The sequence below is a fragment of the Falco cherrug genome, chromosome 6, assembly GCF_023634085.1.
Source record: "Falco cherrug isolate bFalChe1 chromosome 6, bFalChe1.pri, whole genome shotgun sequence".
In the NCBI taxonomy this organism is placed as follows: Eukaryota; Metazoa; Chordata; class Aves; order Falconiformes; family Falconidae; genus Falco; species Falco cherrug.
The window spans coordinates 78,070,740-78,087,345 of NC_073702.1; the positions used below are offsets into that span (position 1 = coordinate 78,070,740).

A 16,606-nucleotide genomic window follows, 5' to 3' on the forward strand; every position below is an offset into this window, starting at 1 on the left:
TTGGCTATTTTTTGCTTTTTTTTTTTTAGTCTAAATAACTTGACTTTAGAAGGCTGAATTGCAAATCTGGCATTTGTAATTCTGGGAAACCCCATCTTGCACACTTTTTCATCTATATTTGCTTAATTATTGTTTGATATATTATTTGCTTTCTGCTGTGCTAGCAGCATGGGACACTGGCACAACATGGGCCAGAGTTATGGACTGACCCACAGGACGGTCTTGGGATTTTCAATGGATCTACTCTAAGGTGTCAGATCTGTTGGCCGTAAATCAGGTTTAACAGAAAACGCTGTGCTGTGCACAGCCCGGGTCTGTAAGGCCCTAAGTATATCACGGGCAGAGCAAGGTCTTGTTAGCTGGCATGGTAATTGCAGGGACTAAAGGCACGTGGCACTTTGCAGGATGGCTTTGGCAAGACACACACCCTGGCTTTTAGTTCTCCCAACTGTAAAACTCTTGCCTAATGTTGAGCAGCAGCACTTCCCAGGCACTGCAAGCTGTTCCCTGATGGTATATCCAATTTGATCTGAGATCCTTGACTGAAATTTCTGTGGAAGGGTTACTTAAATGTTTTCTTTTTCAACTTGAAGTTCATTCAGTATAGTGTTATAGAAGCAATCCTTGCAAATATCTCACTTTAATAGAGGTTTTGTGGTGTTTTGTTTTGGTTTTTTTGTTTTTGTTTTTTTTTTCTTTTCTTTTGCTCTTGGAAGTGGCTGTGACAAGAATGACAGCACAAAACACAACAGAAAGTTAGAAACATCACTTTCCTGAGACAGCACACAAAGTCCTGGCTTACCACCATCCTGACGGGAAACCGAGCCTCTCTGCCTTCAGACTCCCACCCCTGTCTCACCCTGGGGCTGCAGGGATTGTATAAACTGAGCGCAGTGTTACTGCCATTTGGACTGATGCTCCTGGCCCGTATGGATGCTGGTGCTTTTTGAGGTCAGCCCAAAGATGAGCTTCACCTACAGGCACTGTCTAGGGCTCCTCGACAGGTCTCAAATTTGCCACTCCCAAGCAAAGAGTATGGGCTACCAATGCCTACAACCATCTAAAAAGAGACACTAGCAGAGGAATAAACAATTGAGGGAAGGTGCTTTCATCATGTCAGTATTTTTTGTGCTTTTTTCTCAACTTGCTGCACAAGCAAGGCAGTGCTGTTTGCCCCTACCCTTTGATACACACCTCCTGACACCCAAGAAAAAGGTTGCCGCGATCTGATAACACACAGGAGCCTCCTTTTCCCTGCTGTCATCCTTTCCTCCGTTCAGCCCCACAGATCTCTTTTTTTCCTAAGCCCGCACACTTTGCTCAGGTTGGGATCCATCCCTGTCACAACCCAGCATGTCCTCTGCTCCTCCTGCTGGCATTCTTCCCCCTCTCAGCACTTTCTTTCCATCAAGTCCTCTTACACTGCAAAGCCTGCAGAGCATCTGAAGAGTTGGCATGGGACAGACTGCGACAGGGGCCATTGCCACAATTTCACAGCGCAGGTGACAGAACTAGAGGCTTCGGCACGGCTTTGTTTACCGGCATGAAAGAGGCTGAACCAATCATGGAATTCCCTGGGGTCTTTTACCTCACTCTCCCCTTTCCCTTCTGGAGTCTTGACCATCTACCCCATGCCACTCCTTCCCACCTTAGCCAGCTGCTCCAGAGGTGCAGGACTGACGAGGCTACGGCTCAGCCCCCTTGGTTAGTGACACGAACACATTATCAGGGGACAGACACCACAGGAGGCAGGGAGCTGGGGGTGTGTGCATATACCTACAGGAATTTTCTTAAGGGGAAGAGCAAGAAAATGTCATTTCTTAAGAAGCTGAGGTTTTTAAGAAAAATACAAGACCCTTCTCCAAACCTTGACTCTAGCTCATGGCTTTGCATATTTAGGTATCTCTCACTGTAGCACAGGACTTGAGTTTGAGCACTAGAAGCATGAATGAGATTTAAGAAATTAACCATAAAAATGCAGAGTTCTGTCCACAGATAAGTTTTTCTGCCATCAAAAAAACAGGGGTTTGGGTTTGGCCCGCCACTGCTGAGATTTTGCATCGAGGCATTGCTGGGGTTCAGACTCACAATATGGTGAAACTCTGACAAACTGGGATGTGATTGCACCCAGCAGCGCTGCCTCAGCAAGCCGTTTTAGGCGTGCTTCCCTCTTTCTTTCCAACGTACCTTCCCAGCAAACTCATGAACCACACAAGAGGCACTAAAAAGTGTTTGGAACAGAAATGGGAACAGAAGGAATGAAAGCAATTCTGCTAAAAGAGCTGGATTTTGTGTTTGTTCTTATTCTGCACCTTCCCCTGCCTGGGTGTGACACAAAGGAAATCTCTGCAGCTGATCTGGGACTCCGCAAACCGAGGGATTATGCGCTACAGATACTGACAGGCCCCTTTGCTTACAGCCTGGCAAACACCACAACAGTAATCTCCTCTCTGAGATAAGGACCATCAATCTTACTCTTACACCAAGCTGCTCCCCTCTGCCCCTCACACAGAGCTGGAGGAGAAGCCCTCGCCGGGAAGGATGCTAAAATCTTTCCTTCCCCAGTGCCCTCCTGTTTTAACGTACTCTTTCCGCTGGCCTCCCATCAAAGTCGGGTCAACACATATCCATTTTCTGTGCTGAGCTGACTAGTTTTCAATAACAATTTCTCCTTCATTTCGTAACAGAGATCAATAAAACTGCCCCTCTCTCACTCTGGCTGAGATTCCAGCAGCATCATTTGCTCTTTATTGTTGCTACTGCTTTGGGTTTTTTCCTTTTCCTTTTTTTTTTTTCCTTTTTTTTCTTTTTTTTTCTTTTTTTTTATGGCAAGGCACAGATCAATTTAACAAGATGAAAATGACTTAGACTTACTTTCACTCAAGGTAAAATCTGCACTTTTATAACCAGGATATAATTCACAATCCTGTCATTAAACTCTGTTAATCCTATTATTATGAAGATAAATAATTACCCATAGCGAAGAAAGGGATTCCCAACAGAGTAGAATTATATTTTCCATCAGTAATGAAAAATATCCCTGCCGCAGTGACACTGGAAATACAGATAGTGAGTACTCCCAAGAGTCCCAGGAAAGGTTTGCTACGAAGGCAGTCCTTCATGGAGCTCGAGAGGGTAGCAGTCAGGAGAATCAGCATCAGGCTCACCAAAATCTTGCCCCTGGCCAAGAGACTGGTCTGGTGGAAGTCCTTCCAGAGGCTGAAGGATGCCAATGAGTAGAGCTGTAGATCTTGGTGATCCAGCTGCATCTTGTGCATCAGTTTACAGAATTCGCTCTCCCATTTCTCCCCAATGAGGTCCTGGGTGACAGAGCCATACGTTTGGAGGTAGTAAGTGATTTGGATGGCTCTGGCTGACTTGACTCTCTGGTCCTTGCTGTTTGGCACTTCCATGACCCCTCCGAGCTGGTGGCCAATAAAACTGCTCCTGCCATCCTGAGAGAGAAAGTAAAAAAAGACGAGCATGCGGTTATGTTGTGTAAGAGGTGATACAGTGCTATCGTTCAACTCCACCTTCCTCTCACAAGGCATGCCGAGCTCCACTCAAAGGCCACTGCAGTCAACGGGAGTAGTGCCATTCACTTCGGTGGGCTTTGGGATGCATCCCTGTTGCCTGCCACAACTCTACTGCTTACTCATTAGAGACTCATTTGCAATGCTGTGTTGCAGCTCAGGGACTGCTTAGATACTCATTGTGGTCCCAGATGTTCGGGGACCGAAGTGTAGCATGCAGGCTCCTCACCCCACGGCAGGGGTCGCTTCCCTGCCTTCTAACTGTGACAAATCTCCAGCTACTGAATTACGAGCTGTTTGAGATTAGGATCAATTTCTGGAAGAATTGTGATTTTCCTGACACTTTGGAAATGTTTTTAAAGAAGTTGGAAAATGTACAGAAAATGAGGCCTGGTTCCTCAGTATACAGATGTCAACGTAGACGATCCACCAAGTTTAATAGCTGCTCTGGCTCTAGAAAAATATAATTGAAATTGGACTTTTTGATTTGTTTATTTGAGATTTCATTAATTTATATCAGTGGCACAGAGAAAAGAACCTACCTTACACCTCAGGATTTGTTTTTTATATTTCAAGAACATAGACCTTTCTCTGGTCTCACTTATTTTTTTGGTATGGGCTAGGACATACAAAACTCCATGACAATTAGTAAAGGACACATCAGGTGCATTCAGGATCAGCCCGTGTCTGTTTACAAGACCAGAGCATTTTTTTGGGGGTAGGGTTATCTGGTCTCATTTAGATGGTGGAGGGTTTTTTTTGGTTTTGTTGGGTTGGGGGTTTTTTTGTTTTGTTGTTGTTGTTGTTGTTTAAGAAAGATTTTGAAAGAAAGGTCCTGTAAGGAAGGTCCTTGCTTTTAAGCCACTGGTTATTCTAGTTCTCTAGAATAACTTTGATGTGCCCCTTTCAAGACAGGGGAAGCTTGTGTGGATTTAGAAGATCAAACCCAGTTGCAAACTGAGGAAGAAGACTCAGTAGATTGGATAAAAATGTCCTAGCACAAGTAATCTCTTTGATCAAAAAACTCTAAACCTGGGGATTAAATGTCTGTTGCACACCAAATAACATTTTACTTTGCCCCGTCCCGTAAATTAGGTTATAAGTTTTTAGATTTCTTTCCTCTTCTATTTAATAAAAACAGAACATTCTCAACCAGTTAATGTATAAAACATGTTGCAGCAGTGAGTTCACATGAAATAATGCATCCGCTGTGGGAATGAGCTGACTTATAGCCTGAATTTGGGAGATGCTCTGCCCTACACACCCTTGGAAGCAGTCATCTGTGAAAGGCCAGAAGAGGGGGGACACTTTTAACATCTATTACATCCAACATTAACCATTTCTAGAAACACTTGTGCTGCACACAGGTTGTTATCTGAAATTGTCAGATCTGTTCATCGTAATGATCCCATCCTAAGGAAAAATCAATGAAGCAAGGTACCAGGCTTTACAAAACATAGATGTCTTCTGGCATGTCTGCTCATAGAATAAATAAATACCAGAAATTGAGCAACAGCACTGAAAATGTTTTTTTATACTCACCTTGCTTGTCTCCGGTATGCAAAGGGGGTAATCCCCCCACAGAAATTTCTGCCCATGGCCCGCTTTCAGGGGAGGAGCTCACGCTGTTTTCAGCGTTTGCCTGCCACAGTCCAGGGAACGTGACAAAGTGCTTTTCAGAAGTTCATTTTTTCCCTATTCCCAGTTGTTATTTCCCACAGAAATAACGACTTCTGGCAAGGTATCCTGGCACAAGCTGACATGAAAGGTGATTTGCAGTCTAATGCCAGCTTCTCAAATCACCTGAAGCCTCATTGCAAATGTCATAGAAGCAGAGACAGCAAGCGCAGAGGGGCAGCTGGTGCCGTCTGGCTCCAAAAAATCCTTGTCTTTGGCATTTCATGTTAGAATCCTGTTTAGAGTTATTATTCCAATTTATTTTTTTTTTCTTTCCGAGGAGGGGGTCACAGCTAACACACACAAAAGGTACGTTACCAATCTGGTAATTAAGGTTGAGCAATGCAGTCCCTGCTCACATCAGGTGCAACTTCTTGGTAAAAATCCCCTTTGGCACTGCTTTGAAATTTTAGGGAGAAATGTCCTATCTCCTCAGTATATATGTAGTGTTGACATTCAAACATTTTCAGCCACTGCAGGATACTTTAGCAGCACAGCTCCAGACCCAGACAATGGACTGTAATTCAGGTTTCATTGATTCACTATGCAGCACACAAGGCAAGGTTACGGGAAACTTTGTGATGACCATCTGCCTTCCTCTTGGAAAGGTGCACCGAACGATGGCAGCATTTCAAAAGAGGCAACAGATCAGGCACAAATAAATCATGTTCTGCCATATCTCCCATGAAACCGAAGATAACGGCTATTTGTTACACTGATGTACAATAGGGCACCCAGCTCATATGTCAGCAAAATAGCGAGCTTTCAGATGGCATCGAGGAAATCAAAGATGCTGAATTGCTTTGAGGTCATTTTGTCCATCCCTTTCCTTCCAAAGGCAGATTGCTTCCTATCTGCCCAAGGTTTTGCCTCGACTGCTTTTATAGCACGCAAACACAAACCTGCCACCACAGCATTTGGGGAAATGGGGCGTTTTTCTAATACAGCTCGTACTTTTTGCCAAACACTCTAGAGAGATAATGGCCCTGTTGTGCTAGGCAGGGCTGTCACAGCAATGCTTACAATCTCAGCAAGATAGACAGAAGAAAGACGGGGAAAAAGAGTGCCTTTCACCTCCTTTTTGCAGGTGGAGGCTGATGTGTGGGAAAATGAAGATCGAGTGCTGCCAACATGACTTTCAGCATCTCCCAGAGGCCCCCAAGCCAGGGACCTAACTACCTCTGGATGTCTCATGGGTGCTTCAGGGAGTTATTTGCCTTCCCATGTTCTCTGTTGTCATCCAGGACCACCTTGGTGAAAGAAGATGTGAACAGCTAAACTCCTGGGCTAAGCCTAAGCTTTGGGAAACAAAATGAAGCCACAATGACTTGCACAAATAAGGCCTAAAGACCAGGCAGATTTTGAACAAGATCTCTCATTCTGCCTAGTTCTTCAATGAAAAAAAGCACTTTCTGCTATTAATTAGCACATCCTTCCTGGTATACACCTACATGATGTCATTTTTAATTTCACAACAATGGTTTCATGCTTCAGACTACACATCCCTTTACAGATTTACCTACATATGTCACCACTCTTTGACCTTATACACAGATAAACAAACCAGGAAAATCGAGTAATAACAATAGTTATTGGTTGTACACCCACGTGTAACCACAGGATCTACAACATAAGATGATAACTGTCTTTAGCAAGGTCACTAGCATGGCTGGAGCCTGAACTTCAGATTCCCAGGCTGTGTCTATGTGCTTTTCTCTTTTCTTTTTTTTTTAAATGTCTAATGAAAACTTCACAGTGTCTGTTCTCCCAGAGGACAAAAAGGGTCGTGGCCCATCCCGATGGCAGCTAATTCTCTCCAGATCTGAGCATCTTTAAAAGTGGTGTGAAATATAGACTGCTGGCTGGGGCCTGTGATATTTGATCTTAAACACGGGCCAAAGCAAAAATCTTTGATTTGATGGATATTATTAAATTGTTTTTTGTGTACTCCCCTCTCTTTTCTAGATGCCTTAAAGTCATTTGATAGATTTAGAGTTTGAAAGGGAGAAGGATGAGAACTAAGGGTTCTCAGAGGAGTGAGAGATGACAGATGTGGGCAGCGTTATTCTTCTTTTCCTCCAGCATGATGGACTTTGCTGCCTGTGCTTATGCAAACCTGGCCTTGCATGTGATTGAAAACCCAAACTCCTTGTCCATTCAACAGTAAAAATCACTAATGGTGAATGGATGGGTGCAGAATAAACCCCTCCCATATTTCAGGCTAGCAGCTTGTCAGTGAAGGATGCTGGGACCATTAATATCTTAAAAAGACGTGTAAATGTCATGGGGATGTTTGGCTTGCTCCAGAGCTGAGTGCGGGATCTCTCAGGTTAAACAAAACCAGCTGCTCCTGCTGAGCTAAATATCTTTTGCTGGTGCTAATGTAGGCATAGATCTCTCTGCATGCAGCCCAGAGGGATACTAGCAATACTCCCTTACTGCTAAATTACCTGGGACCTTTTCTGTTTCCTTAATAATTTCAGCGTGGCTGCTGCAGCCCCAGCTCCCATCCCAGGGGTTCCGTGTGTCACTGCCCACTGCCATGCCAGCCCTGGGCAGGACACCTTCTCCTCCCTGCTTCCAATGGCACCATCCTCCACTGACTTCTCTCTCATGGGAAAAACAGAGGGTTTAAAATATTTTTGAGATGTCATGGCTTCTGCCTTCCCAGCGCCCTGCTCAGTAGAGGTTAGGGCTGGTGAGAGGTTTAGAAGTCATTTCAGATCACTGGCAAGGAGGAGAGGAGCCCTTGTGCCCTACTGCGAGATCATTTTAATTCAAGTACATTCGCAGGACCTTTGCCAGCAAATTCATCTCTATTTTTATTTTTCTTTAACTGCTACATCTTATCAACTGGAGTGATGGATAATTATCAAGCTACATTATAGAAATGTTAGGATAAAGCATGCAATCCTGGTTAAACTCTATTTTGTCTTAAAAGCTTAAAAATGTTCAACAGAGGGCAACCAGGAATGCCTATCAAAAATATATTGTGTGATAAACATCTTAATAAGATCAATGCAGTTGTTTGTCCTCGTGGTAAGGACATTCCTACTCTACCAAACGTAGGTTAAATAAAGTATTACACTAAAATCCACAAAGGTTAGGATGAAGTCAGTTGCTTTAATTCACCTAAGGTTTTCAAGGTAAAAAAAATAAAATAAAAACAAAATTAAATCCCTTTTCCTTTAAGGTTTAACATATAGAGTTGTTCCTGCCTGCCTTCAACCTCACTGTAAAACTCTGGAGGGATCTTTCTCTCCCCAAACCACCGCGATTTCCCTGTCCCTCATATAGTTATCCATGGAGACCTTATATCAGTCACTCCCTACTGCACAGCTACCAATTAGCAAGAATTCCTGAAGCATGCCTTTCAAATGGTCCCATGTATCGCTGATTTATGTCAGCACAGCAGTTCTCCTGCCCTCAGAGCTGCGTAGGTGCTCTTGCACACCCACCAGACTGTTTGCTGTGCTTGTCCCGGTGCAGCCATTCCGTATGGCTCAGCAATGGAGAGGGAGCCCAGGGCAAGCAAGCCCCCAGTGCAATGCATTTGAGGTAAAACTGCACGGGGGGGGGGGGGGGGGGGGGGAGGGGGGGAGGGTTCGCTGGGATCAGGGACACAGCAATGGCCACGTGGTCTGTTCACTCAGCAAAAATAAAAGGTATGAAGGTGGCCATAAGAAGCTATCCAGGAAATAATCCTGTAGCTCTCTTGCAATAAAGACCAATTCAGTTATTTCCAGCTGTCTGGCAATGATGAGGTTCAGCTCACCAGTCAGTCAAGCAAATTTGTTTTATAGTCACTGGGAAGAGCGAGGCACACCCATAGGACAACCTTCCCCATCCTAAGGTACAGGTCAAACCCAGACATGACCCCTGCAGTTGCCTGTCTCCCTGTTTACAGCAGAGCCACAATATTACTGAAGACTTGTTCCTAGCTTTTATCAGGCTAAAAAAGTTAGGATATATTAACCCACCTTCAGTGACAGGTGCAAACACAAAACTAGCCGAGCTGTCTTGTCCTTCCTGGCTCACATTAGTCCCTTCACAGGCATGTCCTGCAGGTTAACAAACATACAGACCTTGAGCTGCCTCCCAGTAAAATCAAGGATCACTAGTGTGATTTTTAAGTAAGGGAGATCTATACCCAGAACACCTGAAAGGCAGCCAGAACCACCTGGCACCTCATTCTGATGAGTCCAGGCCTGTGATCCTTGCCCTTATTGCTTTGGGTTTCTAGTTTTTGATCTGGTAATTCGAAAAGAGACAAGAACAGAAGAAAAGTATTTCAAGAGACTCAAATACTCTAGGATTAATAACAGAGAATGAGAGAAATGTTCCTAACACAGATTTATTCCTTCCAAATAAATCAAATTTTGGAGGAATTCATAAGGGTGCAATAGCAAAATGTGATTGTTATTAGAGAGCTCTTTGAGGAGGAGCTTCTGGTGCTGGACATGCTGTATTTCTGAGTGGTCCTTCCTACTTTGTGTCTTCAGTATCACTCTGATTTTCACAGTTTTCGCAGAATCACAGAATGGTTTGGGGGACCTTTAAAGGTCATCTAGTCCACCCCCCTGCCATGGGCAGGGACATCTTCAACCAGATCAGGTTGCTTAGAGCCCCATCCAAGCTGACCTTGAATGTTTCCAGGGATGGGGCATCTACCACCTCTCCTGGGCAACCTGTGCCAGTGTTTCACCACCCTCAGCTGGGCATCTCTGTCAAGAGAGAGCAAGGACAGAAGGAAAGTAGAAAAGGCCATACCTTTGCCTTCTGCTTCCCCTGCACATCCCTCAGGAATGAAAATACAAGATAAACCCTCTCCATCCCAGACCAGCTTACTCCACACCAAACCTTCCCTCCTAGATTATCTTTCACCTTTACATCTTTTCAAGCCTCCTTTATTCTTTGTCCTATCTTCAAGCTCCTCATTGCTCAACTGACCCCTTCATTCTCAAGGTCATATTCCTAATTGTTCTATCTCAGATCCCATCCCAGTTCTTCTGAGAAAAGAGGGATAGATTTGCTGCCCAGTTTACTCCCAGCACAGCTTTGTCCTCAGTTGTCCTAAGCAGGACCTGTGTGCCCAAGGACACAGTGGTGTCCCTGAAGCTGCTGAGCAATACCCATATTGGCTGTGGTTACACACCTGCCCTAGGTGGGGAAGGGTGTTGCGGGAAGATGTTATCGTTGGGGTTAAAGACAGCACAAAGGGGACTGCAAGCACTGGGGAGGTCACTTTGCAGTATGGCTAGCCTATCTGCCACCTTCTTCTCTCCTCTCCATCAGGAGCAGGGTCACAGGCACAGCAGTGAAATGGCTTTAGCACAGATGGTTCAGACAGGTGAAGTGGTGGCTGCAGCCCAGCCCCACGAGATGGATCCAGGGGCGAAGGGTGCAGCTTGCTTTGGATGCCTAGCAGCCTGGGGACTGCTGGGATGGTTTTACTCAGGAGGACAGGGAGGTCGGTAGCTCAGCATAACTTGCTGTTTAGTGGCACAGGTTCACCTTCCACAGGAGACTTGTGTCAGCAGGGTTTCTCAAGTCATAGGCAAGCCTGGGTGTGTAAATCTACCAGGTCAGGTCTTAAAATATCTCTGTCCTTTTGTTTCCAGAAGGCACAGAACCACAGCTCTCTCCCCACCATATACTGTCTTCTGAGTTCGTGCTCTGCCCTAACCAGGACCAAAAGCCCTCGAGGCAGTCACCTTGGGTTCAGCCCTCTGCTTTCCGCAGCCTGCCTCTGCCCTGGTATCATAGGGCAAAACATCAGGCTGCATCTGGCCCCTAAATCCCACAGGATGAAGGATGATGGTAAAAATAATCACCGCGGATGAGAACAGTTTCCCCTGCCCATCCATAATGAGTTCCTGTCCGAGTGATGGCTGTGGACAAAGCAAGCAGGTGGGAAGTGTGCTTGGGGGGTGGGGGGGTGGGTTGTGTGACAAGGAAGTGGTCAATGATACAATAGAAGTGGAGTTTGTTGTGACTGTAAAAAAAAAAATAAATTGGAGCAATGGAGTGGGGTGCCCTAAAGAGACTGGAAATGTGAAAAGGAGGGATGTGGGAGGGAGAAAGTACAGGGAAAGGGGTAATGAAACAGCAGTTCTTATTGCACCCTGACAACCCAGAAAGAGGGCAGGAGAAGGCAGGTAGGAGCAAAGTTGCTTTGACATCCTCCTGCAAACAGCAGAGCTGTGTCTCCCGTGCCCTGTGCTGCCGTGCCAGTGGCAGCAGATGAACACAGCCCTGCTCGGGAGCCACTGCACTGCAGTCCCTGCTTCAGCGCTTGCTGCTTTCCCATCCCCCTCCAGCATCCCTCCTTCCCGCCCCTCCGCAGGACCCCAGGCCCCACCGTAACATCGAGCAAAGTAGCATTAACTCAGGGCTGGGCTTAGCCACCCTAAACTGACCTCCTCCGCCCCCCCGCAACAGACCAACAGAAGAACAAGAAATTTCAAGCATTTCCACCCCAAAAGTCACACTTCGGGCTGGGAACATGGGTTATTTCTTCCTGCTGGCATCTCTTTGCTCCTGGGCATTTGGCTTGCCAGCCCTGCACGGCAATACTGTGTTTCCCTAGACCTGTGTGTAGGGATCTGTACAGCTCAAGAGGATTAAAACCCCATCCCCAGCACTGGGGGTCTCCCCAGTGCCCTGATTACTGGAGGTTTTTGAATGGGGCTATATTTCCCCACCTGCAGTGTTTGCAGGCCAGCTCCAGATCCTGGCAGTTTGATCCTGCTAACCAAGAGCTTCACACTAAGGCATGGGGATTTCCTCAAAAACTGGTTTTCTATCCCAGGACCTCTATGTTTCACATCACCAAGGAGAACAGAGTTTATATTTTTCATCTATTCAAATCCTGCTTTATACAAGACTTTTGTAAGGAGGTGCCACAGGGCTTTAGGAGGGGAAATCCACACTCCTGCATTGCATGGTACAGTTGTGGCCCCTCACCTGTGCAAACTGGGACACCATCTAGAGCTCTGTCAGGTGCTAAACCATGAAGAATACCCAGTTTCAACTAAAAAAAGTTGTGCTTGTCTCCATGGTCTTGTGCACAGCTACTATACATCCTGAAGGATTTTGTTTGTGCCAAAAGGAAACGTAGGAATGAATCACTAAGGAGACAGCAGTGCCTCAAGGGAGATGCACCGAACCCCAATGTATGGATATATGCATTTAAACACTCACACTCACGTATGCAGGCATGTGTATGGAGAACACATGTACCATCTCTCGTATTTGGCAAACTCTAGAAAACTCTAGCACGAATACTTTATATTAATGAATACTCCATATTAATTCTGAATCCATCCACAGCTCAAGCTCAGTGTTAAAACTGTTCAAAGAAAAGGAATAAAATGAAAACCAGCATAAAAAGACAAGAAATGGTTTTTCACTGCAGGCCAGTGCTCCATCTAGCCCAATTTCCAGTCTCTCTGCATTTCTAAAGCATCACACATCAAGACACTGTCTTCCATAACATAGCTGGAAGACACCTTTGGGAGTCTCATTGTGGATTTTCCAGCTCTTCAACAAAAAAAAAAAAAAAAAAAAAAAGTGAAACCAGCTGCTGTGAAGTGGGAGAAAGAATGCAACTGTTCATTTTTTAACAAAGAAATCCTTCTCCCAAATGCCGGGATTTGAATGAAATTGGCAAAAAGAAGGAAGCAAGATTAATGAATTAAAGCTCTCTGGTGTCCTAGTGAAATCCAAGAGAGTTTATTATCTCAAGAGGGTCATGGCTTTCTCCAGATGGAAGTAAACAAGACAATATTGCACCAGAATGTTTTCTGCCTCTTGTGAATGTCTAATCTTAAAGCTTTCTTGAAGTCCATGGAGCTATAGGCTAAACAAGGACCTAATTCCTTAAGTAAAATAAAAAGCAGAAAATGCTAAAAATCAAGAAAACCTCCTTTCTTTTCTTCTTTCCATATCAACAGAATTAAAAAGCCATAAAACTGTTTGAAAAACCTCCCCATGCACTTCAAATGCGCAAGCTGAAGGGTTTGGGGGGGACGAGGATGGGACCCAAGGATTTTCCCTAAGAGGAGATCCTAAAAAGGGAGCACACATTTTCACTGACAGGTTTGTAGTCCCTCTTGCTTTGTGTGGATCCCACTGTGTACCTCTTCTAATTGTTTCACCTACACTGCTTGAAGTCCAATTCACACACACACAAAAAAGGAAGAAAACCTGCCAAGAAGAAGAAGGAATTGGATTTGCCTGGTTTTATTACTCCATCTAAAGGAAATGTTAAAAAATAAACAGCAGAGAATAAAAAGCAAGGAGTAAAGCGGATCCACAGGAATCATTTAAGCTCTAACAATCTAAAGTTTCAATAATGACACAGAAAAGGGTGCTTTTTTCTTTTTAAATTATGTTTTATTTTGGCAAGCATCTCTTTAATTTTCTCTTGTCTCCGCTCTTCCTGGTCTCTCTAGGGACCAGCAGCCAAACTACTGAAATGCTGCAATAATGTTTTTTCAAAGGCAAGAAGGAAAGAAATAATGGAGAATCAGACAGAGCCACGCATGACATGGCAAGATTTTGGGGGCTGGCGTGGTTTGAAGGCTAAGTTCCAGCTAAGCAGTTTGCAGGCTTAACTAAGCCCAGCCTTCAAACGCAAGGCACTGTTGTGCTCTTACCCAAGTCCTGTCAGGAGCTCCCACTCTCGTGGTGCTCAATAAGACATAACAAGGCACTGAGCAAAACAGATACACTTAAGAACACTTAACACTTCCAGCTGAAAATTCCTCCTTTTTAAGAGATAATCAGATTTCCCACCTTTTTTTTTTTAATCTCAAATTTGGCATCGTGAAGCAATTTCTCTGCCCCGAAGCATCCCCCCCTTCCCTCCAGCATACGTTGGTTTTTAATGAGTTTGGCCATTTGTGAGCTGGAGAGAGCCAAAAAAATGTCTGATTTCAGATGTTTTTCCTTTTTTATTGTAACAATGGACCAGAATCTGGAAAGGGGGAGTGGGAATGAGGCATTTAAGTTGGCCTATATTTATGCATTAAAATATAACTGAAACTGGGGTTCTGGATCTGCATATGAGAAAGCTAACTCCCACTGAAGGTACTTTTGAATTCAGTAGGTTCAAAGGGATTTTTCACCCCCTTATATGAACCATCAGCAGGTAGTTTTTGCATTTGTAAAACCTGTCTCGAGATCACCTTGTAACATGTGCCCTTCATGACAAAATCTTATGTTCTCAGTAGCCCACAGAGATGAAGATGCTGTCACATGGGATTCTCTAACAGCTTTTTGGTAATTCTTATGCCAGTCAAAAAAGTAAAACTCTTGGCAGCATCTCTGCTTTGGGCTTCTCATTATCTCCCACTGCTGGAGAGCTCTTCCACTGGAAGTTTGCTATCATTACAAAGGCTGGCGTTTCTTTATTATTTTAGCCATCCACTGTGGGAGAGCATGTCTCATGCTGCCTCAGCTGGCACAGAGCATATTTGCAATGATAAACAAGTGTTAAACAATAGCGTGCGACAGCCTGAAAATTTTGCATCAGCCCAAACCCTCCATCTAGAGATGAACATGTGAGAGATCCCACGCTGGGATCAATTCATCTTGATGCAGCCTTTGTGCTGCCGAGACCTGGGAGAACCCACACAAGGTATGGCAGACACTGAGGTCTCTGTTCAGACCATAATCACTGGTCACCAGTGAGGTTCTGGCATGGCTCAGGATCCCACTGCGCAAGGTGCTGTGCAAACACACAACTGGAGAAGCTGCCCACGTTCCAGAGATCTTCCCATCTGATGCTGGAGTTTCTTTAGTCACTTTATTTCACAGTATGAACTGGGGATGCTGCCAAAGGAGAGGTCCCTTCCCTCTCCTTCCTCAGCCCGCACCTCCTCCCTGCCAAGCTCAGGAGCAGCAGTTCATGCGGCATGTGGTGAAATGGATTGGAGTTATAATCCAGGTTTATGCAAACTCAATGGGAAGCAAAAAAGAAAAAAAAAAAGAAAAAAAAAAGATGTAATCCCTTCCTTGCCGCCAGCTGGCAGAGGGTTTCTCTAATTCCTGTGCTCAAGCCCCATAGTCAGGTGGTGGTGTGAGCTATGCAACACCTGAACAGCTTCATCCTCAAGGTGGCTGTATTTCACGGCTGAGTATTTGTCCTTTCGTGTGAGTACACAGCAGCTATTAACTTCAAGCAGAGTTTCTGATTTGGATGTGCCTTTTCAGCCAGAACAAGGCTCAAAACATGAAAAGTCAGAATTTAAACTCTGAGGTCCTGAGCCCAGGCTGCCTAACCAAACTCGACAGGGTGGAACTGCCAGGAGTACCAGGCTGCCTGCTCCAGGAGGAGAGAAAAAGGGGGGCACCTCCGGAGGGCAATTTGATCTCCAATGGATTGAATCTCATTCTTAGGGTTTTTAGTCCTCCTAGAGCCCACAGTGACACAAACCCTGATTTAAGTACCTTCATTAAATGCATAAAGTTAGGTTATAGATGTGCTTAGATTTATAAGTTAATGTGCTATTATGAAGAATGAGTTCAAGATGCTAGGTAAGGTGGATATTTAGTTGCTGTGTATAAGAACTTCTGAAGAAATGTAGTATATTCGTTGTAAAGAATAATAATAATAACAACAACCACCACCTTTTCAACTTATCTGAGATATTTCCCTGCAAGACATCAACATTTCCCCCCCCCCCCCCCCCAAATAGACATTTTACAGTTACTTTAATGTAATACATGGTTTAAAAAAGAAGGCTTTTCAAAGTCCCCTGGAGTGCAAAGTGATCTTTCAATTTATGTAAGTATAACCTATTTGAAAAGATTTTGGTTCTGGCAGACAGGAAGGATTGGACTTTTAGTTTTAAAATAAAAGTGCTGTAGGTGATGGGACCTTGTGGTATCTAACCACCTTTGGATATCAAACAAAAAAAATATTTAGGGAAAAATTCTGATAAATCAAGCCAAAGAGTATCTGATGGTAAACCACTTCCAGATGATAGAAACTCAGCATTTGTCTCCTGAGTACTCTGTAAAATCTCAGTCTCCCTGCTGCAATAAACTGTCAATATCTGGCAATCTATTTTGCAGGAGGATGGCATTTAATTCCGGTTCCTTCAGTGGAAGATAATTCCTTATTCAGATTAATGTATTTTAGTTCTTTTGCAACTGCCTAATAATAATTTCCAAAAAAAGTTTTCCAAAACCCTGTCAGAGATTTGGTGTGAGACACAGCTGCAGTGGACTCAAGAAAAAGCCTTGATTTTCCCTGTGAAATTATTACGAGAAGTTTCTTCTCATGTCAGTGCAAAAGCGGGTTATACCCTAGGTCATTTGGAAATGCTTCACCTGACAGGTCTTTTCTATAAAGACCTCCAGATTTAGTGTATTTCCATCCTTGTGGA

General features: G+C 44.4%; 1 protein-coding gene across 3 annotated transcripts in view; it reads right to left on the minus strand.

Moving 5' to 3' along the window:
• PTCHD4 (patched domain containing 4) overlaps nt 1-16,606 on the minus strand; it is a 92,570-nt gene that overhangs the window by 63,180 nt on the left and 12,784 nt on the right. For all 3 annotated transcript variants that reach the window (XM_027808676.2, XM_005441561.3, XM_055714457.1), the window contains exon 2: nt 2,975-3,455. In XM_027808676.2, the coding sequence (XP_027664477.1) occupies nt 2,975-3,455 (481 nt within the window). The remainder of the gene's footprint in view (nt 1-2,974; nt 3,456-16,606) is intronic.